This window comes from Micropterus salmoides, unplaced genomic scaffold, assembly GCF_014851395.1.
Source record: "Micropterus salmoides isolate LMB-PRFRI ecotype aquatic unplaced genomic scaffold, ASM1485139v1 Ms_hic_scaffold_1306, whole genome shotgun sequence".
In the NCBI taxonomy this organism is placed as follows: domain Eukaryota; kingdom Metazoa; phylum Chordata; class Actinopteri; order Centrarchiformes; family Centrarchidae; genus Micropterus; species Micropterus salmoides.
The window spans coordinates 14,872-33,080 of NW_024040382.1; the positions used below are offsets into that span (position 1 = coordinate 14,872).

Below are 18,209 nucleotides of genomic sequence, written 5' to 3' on the forward strand. Positions count from 1 at the left end.
ACACTTTCAAATGAGTTATAGTTTAGTTTAGGTTTAGAGCTGATTAGTAGGCTAGAGTGGTAGAAAGCTGCAACTCCACCTCCTCGGCCTGTGCCTCGAGGAATGTGAGTATTAATATGACTGGGAGGGGTGGATTCATTTAGGCTAACATATTCTCCATCACCCAGCCAGGTTTCAGTAAGACCAAATAAATCAATATCATAATCTGATATTAGTTCATTTACTAGTACACCTTTAGAAGAGAGAGATCTGATGTTTAAGAGTCCACATTTAACTCTCCTATTCGTTTGCACTATTGCTCTTGTGGTTTTAATTTTTATGAGGTTTTTATGCACAGCTCCTCTTCTGTTTACCTTTTTAAATAATTTCGATGGTGGGGGGCAGACACCGTCACTATAGGGTTTTCACTAAGTAACTCCTGAAATGGAGGAGCAGAGAAGTGTGTTAGACTGCGACTCTGCGTAGGGTTTTGGGTGGGTAACTGCTGAAAAAGAAGGGCAGAGAAGTGTGTTAAACTGCGACTCTGCCTCCTGGTCTCAACTCTGGGTTGTCATGGATTTGGTCCACTAATAAACTTGACCAGATTTCTAGAAATGAGAGCTGCTCCTTCCCAAGTGGGATGGATGCCGTCTCTCCGGATCAGACCAGGTCTTCCCCAGAAAGTCTGCCAATGATCAACAAAGCCCACATCGTTTGCTGGACACCACCTCGACAACCAGCGGCGGAATGACGACATGCGGCTATACATGTCATCACTGGTCAGATTTGGCAGGGGTCCAGAGAAAACTACGGTGTCCGACATTGTTTTTGCATATGTACACACCGACTCAACATTAATCTTAGTGACCTCCGATTGGCGTAACCGGGAGTCATTACCGCCAACGTGAATAACAATCTTACTGTATTTACGTTTATCCTTAGCCAGCAGTTTCAAATAAGACTCAATGTCGCCCGCTCTGGCCCCAGGGACGCACTTAACTATGGCCGCTGGCTTCGCTAACTTCACGTTTCTCAAAATGGAGCTGCCAATGATCAGAGTTGGTTTCTCAGCGGGTGTGTCGCTGAGTGGGGAAAATCTGTTAGAAACGTGAACAGGTTGATGGTGCCCCGTGGGCTTTAAATGCTTACGACTATTCCTCCTGGCCGCACAGGGGATGCCGGGGGGACGGCTACCAGAGGCTAACTCAGGCCGTTCCGCACCGACTACCGGGGACTGGCTAGCTACAGTAGCTAAAGACTGATCTACCAAAGGTGCGGAGCCGGACTTCTAAATCACTGAGCCTCGCCTCCATGTCTATAAATAAACTACACTTATTACACGTACCATTACCGCTAAAGGAGGCAGAGGAGTAACTGAACATCTGACACACCGAGCAGGAGAAAGTAGGAGAGAGAGAGGGAGAAGGAGAAGCCATCGCTAGCTGCTAAGCTAAAGTCGCTAACGGCTAAGCTAAAGTACTGTAGCGTCAGTTACCAAAACTTTAGAACAACTACGAGATTGAACAGCAGTCACTAAAAGATGGAAAGAACTGTGAGTGCTTAGGCAAAATTACTGTAAGAATAAGTGTTTAGCGAACAGTTGGCCGCTGTAATCAAACAAATGTAACTGTTATTTAGTGAGAGCAGCACAACACGGTACCAACACACAAGCACCGGAAACGGAAATGAGTCGACACGCTTACTGCAGTACGTCAGCAGTCTGAAGTGAACTGGACTGCGTCTGTAGGGACCTTCTTGCAGTGACCAGGAGCCGGACTAGGGCTCTGCTAACCCACGTCTATGGTTCTGATAACGGCAGGAAACCTGGACTGTAAAATATTATTGGATCAACACTCAACCTGTTATTCTCCCTCTGATGTGTCGATTTCTCTGAACTGACCCACTGAACACTCAGTTTTATGGTTTTCTCTGTTGAACGTTGACCTGGATCACCGGGTCGGAGTGACTCTGCATTTCCTGGAAATAGCTTCTGAATCGGCTGCTTTGTTCACCGGCAGACGCTCCTGTCTTTGTGTCGTTAACAAGAGCTTTGTTTTGTAGGAGAAAGGACGCCTGAGGCAGGGTGAGTGTTGCAAATAATGACTACTCATTCATTCATAATTATTAGTCATTAATTCTAAATGCGTAATTAATAAGGATGCATTATTAATTATAATGAGTAACCATTATTTATTTATCTGCTGATTGCTGTTGTCTGTGATGTTAATAAGAAATCACTGTCCTAGAGCTCAAGGTGATGTGTTCAAATGTTATTTCCTGTTTTTTGGTCCTTGTTTCAAAATGTGTAGGATGATGGCTCGAAAATACACGTTTTAGATTAAACTAGAAGAAGCTACCAACTTAGAGTACTGACTTTTGTATGCGTGTTTGCCTCCAGTGTTACTGCTTGACCTCTCAGAGAAGATGAGTGATGTGGAGGAGGAGGAGGACCGAGCAGAGTCTCCAGTCTCCAGCTGTCTGTCCATGAAGAGTGACCGGACCAAATGGAGACCTCCAGACTTCAGTGATGAACCTGGACCCTCAGAAACAAAGTAAGAGAACTGCTTTTACTGTAAACTGACCTGAAGACCATTCAGTTTTTAATAAAATCTGATCGCCTACACTACAGAACAGTTCTTTTGTAATTACACAAGTTTTATTTCATTCTGGCAATTGGGATGTCCTGATCAAGAGTTTCTCTTGGTCCTGATCAGAGTTTCCCTAACCAAGTTGGTTAGTCTCTGCTGATTCCGAATCTGAACTGATAATTATATTAACCTACATGTTGTTAAATACACTGCCTGTCAAAAGTTTTTTCTAGTTTGTATGTAAATATAAGTAGTCCAGTGTGAAACCTTAAATGGTGCAAAAGTAAGCAGCAAACTGCCAAAGTAAAAATAAAGTTTACGTCACCAAACAGACATTTTCAGATAGAAACTTACCAATTATATGAAGAGGTTTTATTAATTGTTTCACTGTAGGATCAACTGATGATCAGCTACTCCGTCTTCCTTCATTATTTGCCTTTGTTGTTGCAATATAGTACAAATAAATCTGTTCACTGTAGAAAATCTGCTTTCAAGGCTTCATTTACTTTCACTGCTGCAGAAGAACCAAAGAACGTAAAGACAAAGTTTAAATAATGTAACACCCACAGTCTCCACATACACACACAAAATATGTACAATCAAAACTATTATGTTTTAAACCTAAATTATCGATCTGATATGAACGAGTGCAGAGTTGAAGTTGCTGTGACGTGATCAGCAGAGAGAAGAACTCAGCTGGAGTTCCACTTTGATTGTTCAGTGGTGTTACAGAGTGAAACTTCTTCCCTCACAAATCTTTGGCTGAGTACAGACAGCAGATGCAGACATTTTAACCAGACAACAGACAAGTTTAACTTTGACCTGCCATCAAGGTTCTCACTGAAGTAACGTTAATTAGTGACAGCTAAAATGACCTGCTGCCACCCACGTTTCTCATTTTAACAGGTGAAAGTCTGAACATGAGAAGCTGCTACCTGAATGTTTTGTACACTGAGCTTTTGATAATGAGAAAGAGAGTTTATTGACTTCATCTAACTCCACGGTGCACCTGTGAACACAAATACATCACTGTAGGAGAGTTCAGCTCAAACCTTTGTAAAGGTACACTGTAATTTTCACTAGCATGTGGGCGAAATGCTGCACTGTAGAGTCTTAGATCTTTTCAATATGGATCAGCTCTGATACTAATATTTCTGCAACACAGGTTTGCACAATGAAATGCACGTCGTAGTCGTTATTGCTACATATACATTTATTTTCTTTTACAGTGGAGTGCAGATGAAGCGTTAAAGACGTAATGAGTAGGACTGGGGATGACATCATGTATTCATCAGCCGCCATTATGGCCTCTGAATGAACCAGTCACCACACTAGGACAACCATCAGAAGATGTATAAAACTAGAAACCACAGATGTTTGTCCAGAAGGGCAGAGCTTTTATCCAAATCAGTTTAAAGTTTTGTAAGTAATATGAGAAGCCTTATTTTGTAATTTGAGTAGCCTTAGGCTATGTACCAGAACCTGTTAGCTGATTTCACCATCCCCTTTTTTTGTCCCTTTCCATGTATGAATTTTGCTAGATGGGGAAATCAGGGACGTCAGTTTCCGTTTGTGTCATACTAAGCATTATGTATACAACCAGAGTCTTTCACTGTTTTTGTTTCTGTGCTGGAGCATTTTTCTGAGCTTAAATGTTTGGGCTGCCGTGGCAGCCAACGCAGCCATTGCCTTTACTTTTAAGACAGTCTTGTGCTGTAGTTTTGGCCTCACACTTGCAGACAACTAGTACCTGTGGCAGTAAGATTCTGTTAGTGTAAGCAGAAACCTTATTTTTCCTCTTCCAAAAATACAGGCTCTGGTGAGCACAAACTATTTTGTCGCTCGTACAGACAGATGTCGTGGCACCTTCTTAGATTCTGAGATGTCTCGATCTGCAACAATAGCATAACCAACTAAATAGGGCTTTTATTCTCAACCATCAACACATAAGGTTCAGTTAATCAACCTCAAACACATAGAAACTCTACATCCTCACAAATATGTTTCCAGCCATAGATAAAATATTCAGAAAATACAGATGGAAAAATAAAATACATAATAAAACGATATGTGTTTGAGTCTGCAGTATCCAGCTGTCTGTCTATGAAGAGTGACTGGTCCAAAGCATCACCTCTCAACTTCAGTAATGAACCTGGACCCTCAGACACAAAGAGTCATGGGGGACAGTTTGTTACGTAAGCTATTGGTTCTGAAGAAGATTCAGTGTTCAATGTTCAAATTCACTCAAAAATATGGAAAGAGGGAACGTGAAGTGTTTGTCACCACTGTGCCTTTCTGTTTCACTCCTGCTTATTTCTCCTGACAGTTGATGTAGCCCATTTAATGGTCCACAATAGTGTGATATGTTTGAAGTAGTCAGTAATACTTAAGTGGGCCAGTTATATTACTTTTTATCTGTTTACATAAATATCTTTACAAAGGTTTGACCTGAACTCTCCTACAAAGTCTTTGGTTGCCTAATAATTTCCATATATGTGCAACATGTGTCATAACAACTCATCATCAGATCCTATGTAGCATCAATTTATGATGCTAAATACCCTGAAAAATGGACACTAAATTTTGCAGCACAGATGGTAATCAGTTAGAAGTCTCCCAACAGTCTAGGCCTATATGAGCATAACTAAGGGATGGTTCAGGACTCACCTGAGCCAGCCCTAACTATAAGTTTTATCAAAGAGCAAAAACTTAAGCCTACTCTTAAATGTGGAGCTGGTGTGATTCCTTACAGTGGTACTGGAGGCCAGGGCAATGCAATCCAGAATAACTATATATTTATTAGATATTGTCTTTCAGAAGTGTTTGGGGCCAAATACAATAATTTCATTTTTATCTGAATTTAACATCAGAAAATTTCAGGTTAGAAAATCAACGTCAACTTGTTGCAATTAATAAGGGGATATTGGGGCCCTGCAGTGTTTGAGCTGTTTATTTGCATATTTCAAGATTTGCTCAAAGAAGAGACCATTGTGCTCTGTCTCTGCAGAGAGCTGCAACACTTTTTCCATTAATTCAAGAAATGTTGTCTCATACTCGGACAATGATTTATATTTATGATCTAAATACATTTTGATTTATAAGTAAATAAATGAATAGAATAAATGAAAGTGAATAGAAGAGCCAGATATGTGTAGGTAAAGAGCTGCATGCAACTTGCTTGAGCTGTGGGTTGGTCACCCACATGTATGTAATGTGTTCATATCTACAGAGAGAGGAAGAGGAGTCATGTTTCTGTGGAGGAGCAGCCGTCCTGCTGTGCTTTGTGTCAGGACGTCCTGAAGGATCCAGTCTCTACCAGCTGTGGACACTGGTTCTGCAGACAGTGCATCACCTCATACTGGGACCAGTCTGTTTCATCAGGAGACTCCTCCTGTCCCCAGTGTGGAAAAAGATCCAGAACAAGAGCTGGACTGCAGACAGCCAGTCAGAGCAGCTCTGTACAAAGTAATACTAGACATCTGTCCGCTGATGTCGTCATGTCTGAAAATACATAAATGTAAATGAAAACAGGACTTTCTGTTTAATTACAGGGACATTTGTTTTTTGTATACATTTTTAAACTATATTTTGAATCATAAATTCAGAAATATTTTTATTTATCTGGATTCTTGCTCTCTGAAGTCTAGTCTCTGAATGTTTGTTCTTTTCTTTCAGCAGATAGTGGTCTGCAGGAGGTTTTAGATGAACATAAGATCAGTCTGAGGAGGAGATGTGAACATGTGACTGAAGGAAGTGATGAAACAGGAAGTGGAACCCTCCTCAACACGATCTACACTGAGCTCTACATCACAGAGGGACAGAGTGAAGAGGTTAATACCCAGCATGAGGTGAGGCAGCTTGAGACAGCTTCCAAGAAGAAGACCCTCCATGACACTCCAATCAGGTGCCAGGACATCTTTAAAGCCTTACCTGACCAACAGAGAGCCATCAGAGTGGTTCTGACCAACGGCGTCGCTGGCGTTGGAAAAACCTTCTCAGTGCAGAAGTTCACTCTGGACTGGGCAGAGGGCTCGGAAAACCAAGATGTTGGTCTGCTGGTTCTGCTCTCGTTCAGGGAGCTGAACTTGATCAAAGATGAGCGGCACAGTCTCCTCACGCTGCTCCATGTTTTCCATCCAACATTACAGAAGGTCCCAGCAGAGAAGCTCGCCGTCTGGAAACTGCTGTTCATCTTTGACGGCCTGGATGAAAGCAGACTTTCATTGGATTTCCACAACAGTGAGGTTGTGTCTGATGTCACACAGAAGTCATCAGTCAACCTGCTGCTGACAAACCTCATCGAGGGGAATCTGCTTCCCTCGGCTCTCGTCTGGATAACTTCCAGACCTGCGGCGGCCAATCAGATCCCTTCTTCATGTGTTGGCAGGGTAACAGAAGTACGAGGCTTCACTGACGCCCAGAAGGAGGAGTACTTCAGGAGGAGAGTCAGTGATGAAGAGCTGTCCAGCAGAATCATCTCATACATCAAGACCTCCAGGAGCCTCCACATCATGTGTCTAATCCCAGTCTTCTGCTGGATCACTGCTACAGTTCTGGAGCACATGTTGACTACAGAGCAGAGAGGAGAGCTGCCCAAGACCCTGACTGACCTGTACTCACACTTCCTGCTGGTTCAGATAAAGAGGAAGAAGCAGAAGTACGATGAGGGACATGAGATGAGTCCACATAAGCGGACGGAGGCTGACAGGAAGGTTCTTCTGAAGCTGGGGAGGCTGGCGTTTGAACAGCTGGAGAAAGGAAACATCATGTTCTACCAAGAAGACCTGGAGCAGTGTGGTCTGGATGTCACAGAGGCCTCGGTGTACTCAGGAGTTTGTACAGAGATCTTCAAAAGAGAGAGTGTGATCTTCCAGAAAACAGTCTACTGCTTTGTTCATCTGAGCGTTCAGGAGTTTCTGGCTGCAGTCTACATGTTCCACTGTTACACCAGCAGGAACACAAAGGCACTGGAGGACTTTCTTGGGGATTTCTTTCTGAGGAGAGCCATGCAGAAATCCCTTGAAAGTAAAAATGGCCACCTGGACCTGTTTGTTCGCTTCCTTCATGGCCTCTCTCTGGAGTCCAACCAGAGACTCTTAGGAGGCCTGCTGGGTCAGACAGACAACAGTCCAGAAATCATCCAGAGAGCCATCAACAACCTGAAGGAGATGAACAGTGATAAGATCTCTCCTGACAGAAGCATCAACATCTTCCACTGTCTGATGGAGATGAACGACCACTCAGTACATCAGGAGATCCAAGAGTTCCTGAAGTCAGAGAACAGATCAAAGAAGAAACTCTCTGAGATCCACTGCTCAGCTCTGGCCTACATGCTGCAGATGTCAGAGGAGGTTCTGGATGAATTGGACCTGAAGAAGTACAACACATCAGAGGAGGGACGACTGAGACTGATTCCAGCTGTGAGGAACTGCAGAAAGGCTCTGTAAGTCCAGATGTGATTAACATTATGAATCAATTAGTTATTTAAATAGTCCGTTCGTCTATGTAACTTTCCTCGGATGATGGCGGTAAAATGCAAACCTGGTGAAACAAAAGAAAGATGTTATAGATTGATGTTGAGTTTTTATCACAGCAGCTTTGATCACAACATATAGCAGTATTTAACAGGTAAAAAAACAGATTATCACAGAAAACAGAAGTCGTAGAGAATTGATTTCATGTAATTCCTTTTTTCTGTAATGGTTCCAGAGCCATTTCATAGTGAGCATGGAGGATGTTAGAGGACACCAATCCCCCTTCTTAAAGAATATAGATTTAAAAAGAAGCTTAAATAAAGGGTTCTACTTTAAATAACACAAGTCTCATGTTCATTATTTAAATATAGTAGTCTATGTAACTTAAATAATATAGTATGTAAGCAGCCGTTGTGGTCACAGACATGGGACCAGATCAAACTGACAGGTTGAAACCATTATGGAAGCCTAGATGTAACAAAATTTTCTCTACCTTCATCTGCAAAATTAAAGCAGTTTTGTAATCAAATGCGTAAAGTAAATATAAAGTTTCCTCTTTTATGACAGACTTTCTGCATGTGGACTCTCAGAGACTCACTGTGAAATTGTGGCCTCAGCTCTAAAGTCTAACCCATCCCATCTGAGAAAGCTGGACCTGAGTAAAAACAAGCTGCTGGATTCAGGAGTGAAGCTACTGTCTGCTGGACTGGAGAGTCCACACTGCAGACTGGAGACTCTGAGGTGTGTTTACCGTTTGACAGAGGTTTCAAATGTTTTGTTAATAAACGTTTGGGATTTGCCTGTGAACAAATGATGAAATTTTGCAAGTAATGAAAAATGATGAGGATGTAGAGTGTATGAGGGATACGAATGAGGTTGTTGAAGATCTGATGATAGCACATAAAAAAGATGGTATGTAAACTGAGAGAGAGATGGGTTAGATGACAGAGTGCAAAGTTCAGTAACGGTTAAAATAGGAACTGTGATGATCTTCAATGATATCAGAAGCGTGTGGTGGTGCATTTAACCAGAGCTAAGAGTAATAATCAGCCAACATGTCACAAAAAAGCAGAATTCAATATCTGAGGATTTTAAAAAACAAGCTGGAGAAGAAAAATGACTGTTGTAATTACTATAAAAGATGTCAGGTTATCCTTTCTGTTAACAACCCTAACAAAGCAAACTCTATTTAAGAATCATCAAACTTTTTTATCCATCCATCTTTAAGATCCATGTAGAGCAAACTCATAGGTCCTCCAGTCCTGCGCTCATTAGAACATGTCAAAAGGTGCAGCACTCTTCAATAAACATGTATTTCACCTACTTGAAGTCATACAAATGATTATGAACGACATATCAAATTTGAAATATCTAAGAACAAAATTAAAGATGTTTAAACATTTGAAATTATATGAATCTTCCTTGATTTCAAAAATCTCAAACATGGCCTTCTGATATATATATATAAGTGCTCTAGTGAGGGATCGTCATTTTTATCTGCTGTAGCCAGCATTAGCACCGCCCAGTTCAAATTGAACTGTTCAAAAATGTAGCAAGCATCTTAAAATTCATCCACAGACTTCAAAACTTTGCTTCAAAGTAACGAGTTAGGGGAACTATAGTGGAGTCAAAGTACAATACTGTATATTACTTTTAAATGTAGTGGAGTAAAAGTCATAAGATTCCAAAAGTGAATACTCAAGTAAAGTACAGATACTCGAAAATTGGACTTAAGTACAGTACTCAAATATATGTACTTTGTTACTGTCCACCACTCGCAAATAACTACCTGTATGAGTGCTCTTATGTTATAATGTATTGGCAGGAAGTGGGGGCTTTTATTTTCATAAAACTGTAAGGGATGTTGTTGCAGATGAACCTTGTTGAATATGAATATATAATGTGGTAATGTGTCTGCTCCGGTAAAGGTCTCTGTGATTGTCATTTACCGTCCACTAGGACAAATGGGTAACTTTGTGGAGGAGCTAGATACACTGCTGTCTTCAATCGTAGAGCATGACTGTCCCCTACTAGTCCTCGGTGACATGAACATTCACTTAGACAATTCAAACTCAGCAGACTTCCTGTATCTGATTCAGCCCTTTGATCTAACACGGGTTCTCAGCCTCCCGACCCACAAAGCTGGCAAGGTGCTTGACCTAGTTCTTGTCCGAAACTGTGCCACAGAGTGCGTAACAGTCACACCTCTACATGTGTCTAACTATTTCATTCAGTTCACAGTATGCCTACAGGAAAAGCCCATTCTTCCAACACCATTGGTTTCACACGGCCGCAACCTCCATAACCTGTCTCCCGCTCACTTTGCCTCAGTGGTAGCTTCCGCTCTACCCTCCCTCAACATATTTTCCTCACTTGAGGTCAATGATGCCACACAATCTCGTGATCTACACTAAGCTCATGCCTGGATAGCCTGTGTCCTCTTTCCACCAAGCCTGCTCACCCAAACCAGTCCCACCCGTGGCTAACTGATACCATCCGTGGGCTCGGTACTTATCTCAGAGCGGCTGAAAGAAAATGGCGAAAAACCAAAGACCCCGCCGACCTTAAGGGCTTTCAATTGCTCCTATCCTCCTTCTCAACAAGCATCAGTGCTGCCAAAACTGCGTTCTATAATGACAGAATAAGCAGTGCCACTGACTCAAGGAAATAATTTTCCACTTTTAAAGCACTACTAAATCCTCCTCCACCTCCACTACCCACAAACTTGTCTGCTGATACCTTTGCTGCCTTCTTCACAGGCAAAGTGGAGGCCATAACTAGCCAATTCTCTGAAACACTCAAACTCAACCATTGTATCAGTCCTACTACACTTTTCCTCTGCCCTCCCAGGTCAGTGGTTGTTCACTCTCCTCGTAAGTATCAGAACTCTTGACCCGTAGCCGTCCAACTACATGCCCACTGGACCCGATTCCTACGAATCTCCTCCAAACCATATCTCCTACTGTGGTCCCGACAATCTCTCATGTGTTAAATACTTCTCTGGCTTCAGGAACCTTCCCGACCACTTTCAAAAGGGCTCGGGTTACACCCTTGCTAAAAAAAGCCCTCACTTGACCCAACTCAAGTTGAGAACTATTGACCAGTGTCTCTTCTACCTTTTTTATCCAAAACTATTGAACGGGCAGTATTCAAACAGGTCTCAGAATTCAGCTGCCTTTGACACAGTCAACCACAGGATCCTGCGTTCCTACAATGTTTTGTGGCAAGGACAATTATCCTCCTCCCATTGCCTCTCCACAGGGGTGGCCCAAGGTTCAGTGCTTGGCCCCTTCTCTTCTCAATTTACACCTGCTCACTGGGGCCGATCATTCGCTCGCACAGCTTCACTTACCACTGCTACACAGACGACACGCAACTCTACCTATCCTTCCCACCAGGTGATCCCACTTCTCGGCGCGGATCACGGACTGTCTATCGGACATATCTGCATGGATGAAGGCTTGCCACCTTCAACTAAACCTCTCTAAGACTGAACTCTTGGTCATTCCAGCCAAGCAATCTATCCACCATAACATCAAACTACAAACCATCACTCCAGCCAAGGTGGTGAGAAACTTGGGTGTCATGATTGATGACCAGCTGTCCTTTTCAGACCATGTTGCTGCTGTCTCTCGGTCATGCCGCTTTGCTCTATACAACATAAGGAAAATCAGGCCCTACCTCACTCAGTACGCCACCCAGCTTCTGGTACAGGCCATGGTTATCTCTCGCATCGACTATTGCAATGCCCTCCTAGCAGGTCTTCCAGCTTGTGCGGTGAAACCCTTACAAATGGTTCAGAACGCAGCAGCGCGTCTGGTTTTTGATCAGCCCAAAAGAACTCATGTCACTCCATCACGCAGTGACCTCCACTGGCTCCCCGCTGCCTCCAGAATTAAATTAAAGTCACTAATGCTTGCATACAAAGTCTGCACCCATCTACCTAAACTCCATAATGCAAACTTACGTTCCTTCTCACCTGCTACGCTCCTCCAACGAACGCCGCCTGGCTGCCATCCCTGCCATCCCTTCACACAAAGCAATCCCAGTCCCGGCTATTCTCATCTGTGACACCACGATGGTGGAACGAGCTACCACACGCCATCAGAGCAGGGGCGTCCCTCTCTAACTTCAAGAAGCTCTTGAAAACACATCTCTTCCAAGAACACTTCCTCTTATAACACCTCTAACTCCTAACCTCTAACATGCACTTCCTGTGCTCTTCTTCTTCTATCCCCTACAATGATCTTGTATAGATTGCACTTTTTGTTTTGATTGCACCTTGCTAACTCTTACTTCCTTCCCTAGGTATCTACCCCATTGATGTGATATGTACTGTGAGCTCTTACTAGTATTTATTGCTGCTCTTACTAGTATGTTTTGTCAGTTGTAGATCTGTAGTTGATGCTCGGTTGATGCTTGTATGTTGTTCCTCAAATGTAAGTCGCTTTGGATAAAAGCGTCTGCCAAATGAGTAAATGTAATGTAATGTGGTTTTGTCTACATCATTTATTCTCTATTCAGATTTAGGGGCTGCAGCTTATCAGAGATCAGCTGTGCTTCTCTGGCCTCGGCTCTGAAGTCCAAACCATCCCATCTGAGAGAGCTGCAGCTAAGTGACAACAAGCTGCAGGATTCGGGAGTGGCTCTGCTGTCTGCTGGACTGGAGTGTCCACATTGTAGACTTGAGACTCTGGGGTCAGTTCATTGACTCTTTACTTTTGTAGATCTCATATTTGAAAGTTTCTTGTACTAAATTTAGTCTGCAGTCACAAAGGACTTGGACTTTCTTAAATGAACATGTAGAAAATATCCATTGTTAGTTGTAGAATTAATGTCATACTTTTTGGTAAGTCATCACACCTATACAGAAGATCCTCTTTTGTTTTAAATTGATAAACAAGACCTTGGCTAGCGTCGCTATGTTGGAGTTTACCCCAGTGGATGAGAGGGTCACCTCCCTACGCCTCCAAACTTCTGTAACATTAGTTGATGACAGCTACACTCATTACTATAAGTACGTGCAATAAAATCACACTGATCAGCCTCCCTGGTAAAGTCTACTCCAAGGTGCTGGTGAGGAGGGTTTGGCCAAGAAAAGGAACAATGCATTCCTGGTTGTGGAACAATGGACCAGCTCTTCTGTCTCGCAAGGATCCATTCTACATGTGCCTATCCATTCTACATGTGTTTTGAAGATCCAGATAAGGCTTATGACTGAAAGAAATAGATTGCAGCTACATGTGGCCAAAATGGGTTTTCTCAGGAGGGAGGCAGGCATCTCCCTCAGAGATAGGGTAAGAAGGCAAGTTATCTGTCAGGAACTTGGAGTAGAGCTGCTGCTCCTTTGCGTCCAAAGGAACAGTTGAGGTGGTTTGGGCATCTGGTAAGGATACCCAATGGGCATAAAACGGGAGGTGTTCCAGGCATGTCCAGCAAGGGAGAGGCCTCAGGGTAGACCCAGGACTAGGTGTAGCGATTATATCTCCCCTGACCTTAGGAACACCTCGGGATACCACAGTGAGCACTGGTTAATGTGGCTTGGGCAGACCAGACCAGCGGTTGAAGATGGATGATTGATGATATAGTTTTTCTCCTCTAATTCCAGACTGGCCTGAGATCAGCAGCATGTGTTTTGATCTATGCTGACATGAATAGGTGTATGAATGTTGTGCTGACATTTGAATGATCCACAATAACACAACGACAAAGTCACTTTTAGGAAAAAGCTCATTGATTAAGACATAGTAATGTTGAACTACACATTTCAAACCTGAACACATCTGATTCGATTATAAATATATCTCCATAATTTATTTGTTATTAAGATTGTTCGGCTGCAGTTTGTCGGTGACCAGCTGTGCTTCTCTGGCCTCAGCTCTAAAGTCCAACCCCTCCCATCTAAGAGAGCTGCAGCTGAGTAACAACAACCTGCAAGATTCAGGAGTGAAGCTTCTCTGTGGTTTTCTGGAGAGTCCACACTGCAGACTGGAGACTCTGAGGTCAGACACCATTTTTTACTTCTGTGTTGAGATTAATATGATGTGAAATGTCTATGAAGATTCTCAGTCATCCAGGTCATAGTTATCCAACGAAGGTTAAAATGAAGGGCAACTGGACTTGGTTGAAGATGGAAGACGTTTCGTCCCTCATCCAAAGGACTTCTTCAGTTCTGACTGACTGGCAGGGAAACTCAGCTATTTAACCTCAGTGGGGTCGTTATCTCGGGTCATCGATACCGCTGGTTCGTTAGTGTTCCTTGTTGCTGTGACGACAGTCGTTACAGTCGTTGAGACTACCTGTGGCCAAGACTGAACCATCGTTGGTATCTTCACCTGAGCCAAGACTGAACGACCATCGTTGGTATCTTCACCTGAGGCCAATAGGTTACGTTTGTTGAGTTTCCTGGGAAGTGATGAAAGGACAGCATTGTAAGTGGGGGATAAGTGGTGGCTAGACCCCCTCCCCTGTTCAATGACGGCTTCTCAACCCTGGTGTAGATGCTTCCTTGACACCTCTTTCAAACCATCCATCTTCTCTGTCTAAAATGTGCACCTGGTGGTGTGATGATGTGAAAGTTGTGGTGACACTAAAGTGCAGACATAAGGCTGATATTATACTGATCCACAATGAGTATCTTAATGCTAAAGTTTATTTTCCTTTTCAGTGGTTTAGTCCATTAACTGTGGCAGAGCAATGTTCAGCTTAAAACCTTAATATAACAAGAAAAATCTACACTGAATAATTCACTCTGAACCTCAAACTTGGCTAAATGACTTCACAAGAACTTTAACAAGGAACTGCAGGAAAGCAGAGCGCAGGTGGAAACACTTACAAAAACATAATGCTATGACACTTTTCAGCCAGGTTTCAAGACAGTTTACAGCACAGAATCAGCTTTCCTTAATGTCTGCAACGACCTGCTTTTGACTGTCAATTCAAGAAGCAACGCCATTCTTCTTCTCCTTGATTTCAGTTCCTCCTATGACTGTGGAACATACCATACTCATCAACCATCTCAAGCACGGGTTGAGCATTGAGAGTATGCAACTGGATTTGTTCTCCTCCTATTTTGCAAAAATGTTCTTAGTTAGCATAGACCATTTCTCCTCCCCTCACATGCTAATCTCTTCTACGGTGTCCCACAAGGGTCCATCCTCAGTCCCATCCTGTTTTCCATCTAGTTGCATCCCCTTGTTAGTCATACAGAAATATAAAATCTTCTACCACTGCTACACCAATGATATGCAGCTCTACCTATGTCTGAAACTCAACTGCCCATCACACATAAACCGCCTCACGGAGTGCCTTGAGGATAGTAGATGCTGGATAACCCTTAGACCCTTGCAGCTCAGCGATAATAAATCAGAGGTGCTCTTTGCCCCCTGGACTCCATTAAACTACTCACCTATAACTTATTCCAACTATCCCCTTAACCCAAACCCCACGCTACCAACCTTGGGTTTATCCACGACTCTGCCCTTAAAGTTGATAAACAAATGCAGCTGTCAAGTTCAGCTTCTTTCAGCTCCAATCCATACCCAAATTAAAACCGTTCCTTTCCCACCCAGACCTGGACATAGTCATTCAAGCCTTCATATCCTGACTGATCGACTACTGCAACTCCCTCTACTCTGTTATTACCCAGTCATCCATGTTTTTGGTTGTATCTGTGTTTCGCAACTTGGCTTTTTATTTTTTATTATATAGTTTATTGTTCTTTGGCATCTCCCACTGTACAGCATATTTTTTTGTTTTCAGATGGGCATTATTAATAAATTTAACTTAGATTTTTGTCTTAAATGTAAACTTTGTTTTTATAAAATAAATTATAATTAAAAATAAAAAAAGAATGGATAAATAACTAATATATTGTTCAAATATTAGACAATAACAAATATAGTCAGTATTTGCCTTTTCCAACATTGTTATGAAACTATATGATGCTTAAACTGACTGAATAGTTTAAAGTGAAGAAGCTTTGATTTGATGACTCCACTATTCCTAAAAGAAATATTGTAGATGTTTTTATTTCACTTTCCCCAAAGTTCATCTTGATATATTTGGCATCTTTGGAAACTATGGGATCTTGAGTGGAATCTTATATCAGTTTCTGTGGGTTATTTGTGTTTGGCTGCACAGCATGAGTTTGTATAGATGGAGCCACTGTTGGAGCTGCAGAGTTTAAGAGGTGAAGTCGCTACGACTTTGTTGAAGTAGCAGCACGTTGTCATTAATATTACTGAGAGCTTTTTTTTACCTTTTTGTATTTTACAGTTTGAACCTGCATCCTGTTGGGTTCAAGTGTTTGGAGTTTCCATTTTCTAAACTTCTACATTCTAAACCTTCTTCAGCTCTGAACAGATTATTAAATACGATTTCAAGCAGTAACATTGTCTTCTAAAGATACATCTCTTATTCTTTATTCAGATTAAGTGACTGCAGTTTGTCAGAGATCAGCTGTGCTTCTCTGGCCTCAGCTCTGAAGTCCAACCCCTCCCATCTCAGAGAGCTGCAGCTGAGAGGAAACAAGCTGCAGGATTCAGGAGTGAAGCTGCTGTGTGGGTTTCTGGAGAGTCCACATTGCAGACTGGAGACTCTGAGGTCAGTTCACTGACTCTCTGTTACTCTTGTAGATCTTATTATATATTTAATTAACATAAGTTTAGAATCGCTTACCCCACCTTTAATCTGTGTTGACATGAATAGGTGTATGAATGTTGTGCTGACATTGGATGATGTCTGTAGAAGGCTGACATTATGATGATCCACAATAACACAATGACAAAGTCCCTCTACTCATTTTAGGGAACAGCTCATTGATTAGGACATAGTAATGTTGAGCTCCACATTTAAAACCTGAACACATCTGATTGGATTAGAAATGGATTTCTGTCTAAATTATTTATTATTTATTCAGTTTGAGTCTCTGCAGTTTGTCAGAGATCAGCTGTGCTTCTCTGGCTTCAGCTCTGAAGTCCAACCCCTTCCATCTGAGAAAGCTGCAGCTGAATAGAAACGACAAGCTGCAGGATTCAGGAGTGAAGCTGCTGTGTGGGTTTCTGGAGAGTCCACACTGTAGACTGGAGACTCTGAGGTCAGTTCACTGACTTGCTGTTAAATTATGATAATCCACAATAACACAATGAAAAAGTCACTTGACTCATTTTAGACAAAAGCTCATTGATAGGACATGGTAATGTTGAGCTACATATGTTTTATCTCCATCATTTATTCTTGATTTAGATTGTGGGACTGCAGTTTGTCAGAGATCAGCTGTGCTTCTCTGGCCTCAGCTCTGAAGTCCAACCCCTCCCATCTGAGAGAGCTGCAGCTGGGCTACAACAAGCTGTATGATTCAGGAGTGAAGCTTCTCTGTGATTTTCTGGAGAGTCCACACTGTAGTCTGGAGACTCTGAGGTCAGACACCATTTTTTCCTTCTGTGCTGAGATTAATATGATGTGAAAGTTTTGGTGACACTAAACTGCAGACATAAGGCTGATATTATATTGATGCACACTGAGTAAGTCTATTTTCTTCTTCAGTGGTTTGGTCTATTGACTGTGGCAGAGCGATGTTGAGCTCCACATTTAAAACCTTAATATAACAAGATGTCTATGAAGATTCTCAGTCATCCAGGTCATAGTTATCCAGCAAAGATTAACGTCAAGGGCAACTGGGCATGGTTGAAGATACTGGAAGACGTTTCGTCCCTCATCCAAAGGACTTCTTCAGTTCTGACTGACTGGCAGGGAAACTCAGCTATTTAACCTCAGTGGGGTCGTTTGCCAGGATTGTCGATACTGCTGGTTCGTTTGTGTTCCTTGTTGCTGTAACGACAGTTACAGTCGTTAGGACTACCTGTGGCCACCTGAAGGGGCACTTACAGCCTGTGGATACCCTAAATGGACCTTTGTAAAAAAAAACTGACAAGATCCAAGAAGAACAAAACTACAGGGGATGAAAAAAAGAAGGTCAAACGCAACAACATTGTGATTCCATACGTGTCTGGAGTATCAGAGAAACTCAGGAGGATTTTCAACAAACACAACATCCCTGTGTTTTTTAAACCCAAGAACACACTAAGACAGATGCTGGTCCACCCCAAAGACCGCACACCCAAACACAAGAAAAGCAATCTAGTGTATGCGGTCCAATGCAGTGAGG

At 42.4% G+C, this 18,209-nt stretch overlaps 1 protein-coding gene across 1 annotated transcript; it reads left to right on the plus strand.

Annotated features, from left to right (window-relative positions):
* Positions 1–1,575: 1,575 nt before the first annotated feature.
* On the plus strand, positions 1,576–13,976 carry LOC119901447 (protein NLRC3-like). The gene is made up of 7 exons (XM_038717037.1): positions 1,576–2,062; positions 2,378–2,531; positions 5,797–6,032; positions 6,243–8,010; positions 8,609–8,782; positions 12,566–12,739; positions 13,920–13,976. Exons 2-7 carry the CDS (start codon positions 2,404–2,406, stop codon positions 13,963–13,965), a joined length of 2,526 nt encoding a protein of 841 aa, XP_038572965.1. The 5' UTR covers positions 1,576–2,062; positions 2,378–2,403; the 3' UTR covers positions 13,966–13,976.
* The last annotated feature ends 4,233 nt before the right edge of the window (positions 13,977–18,209 follow it).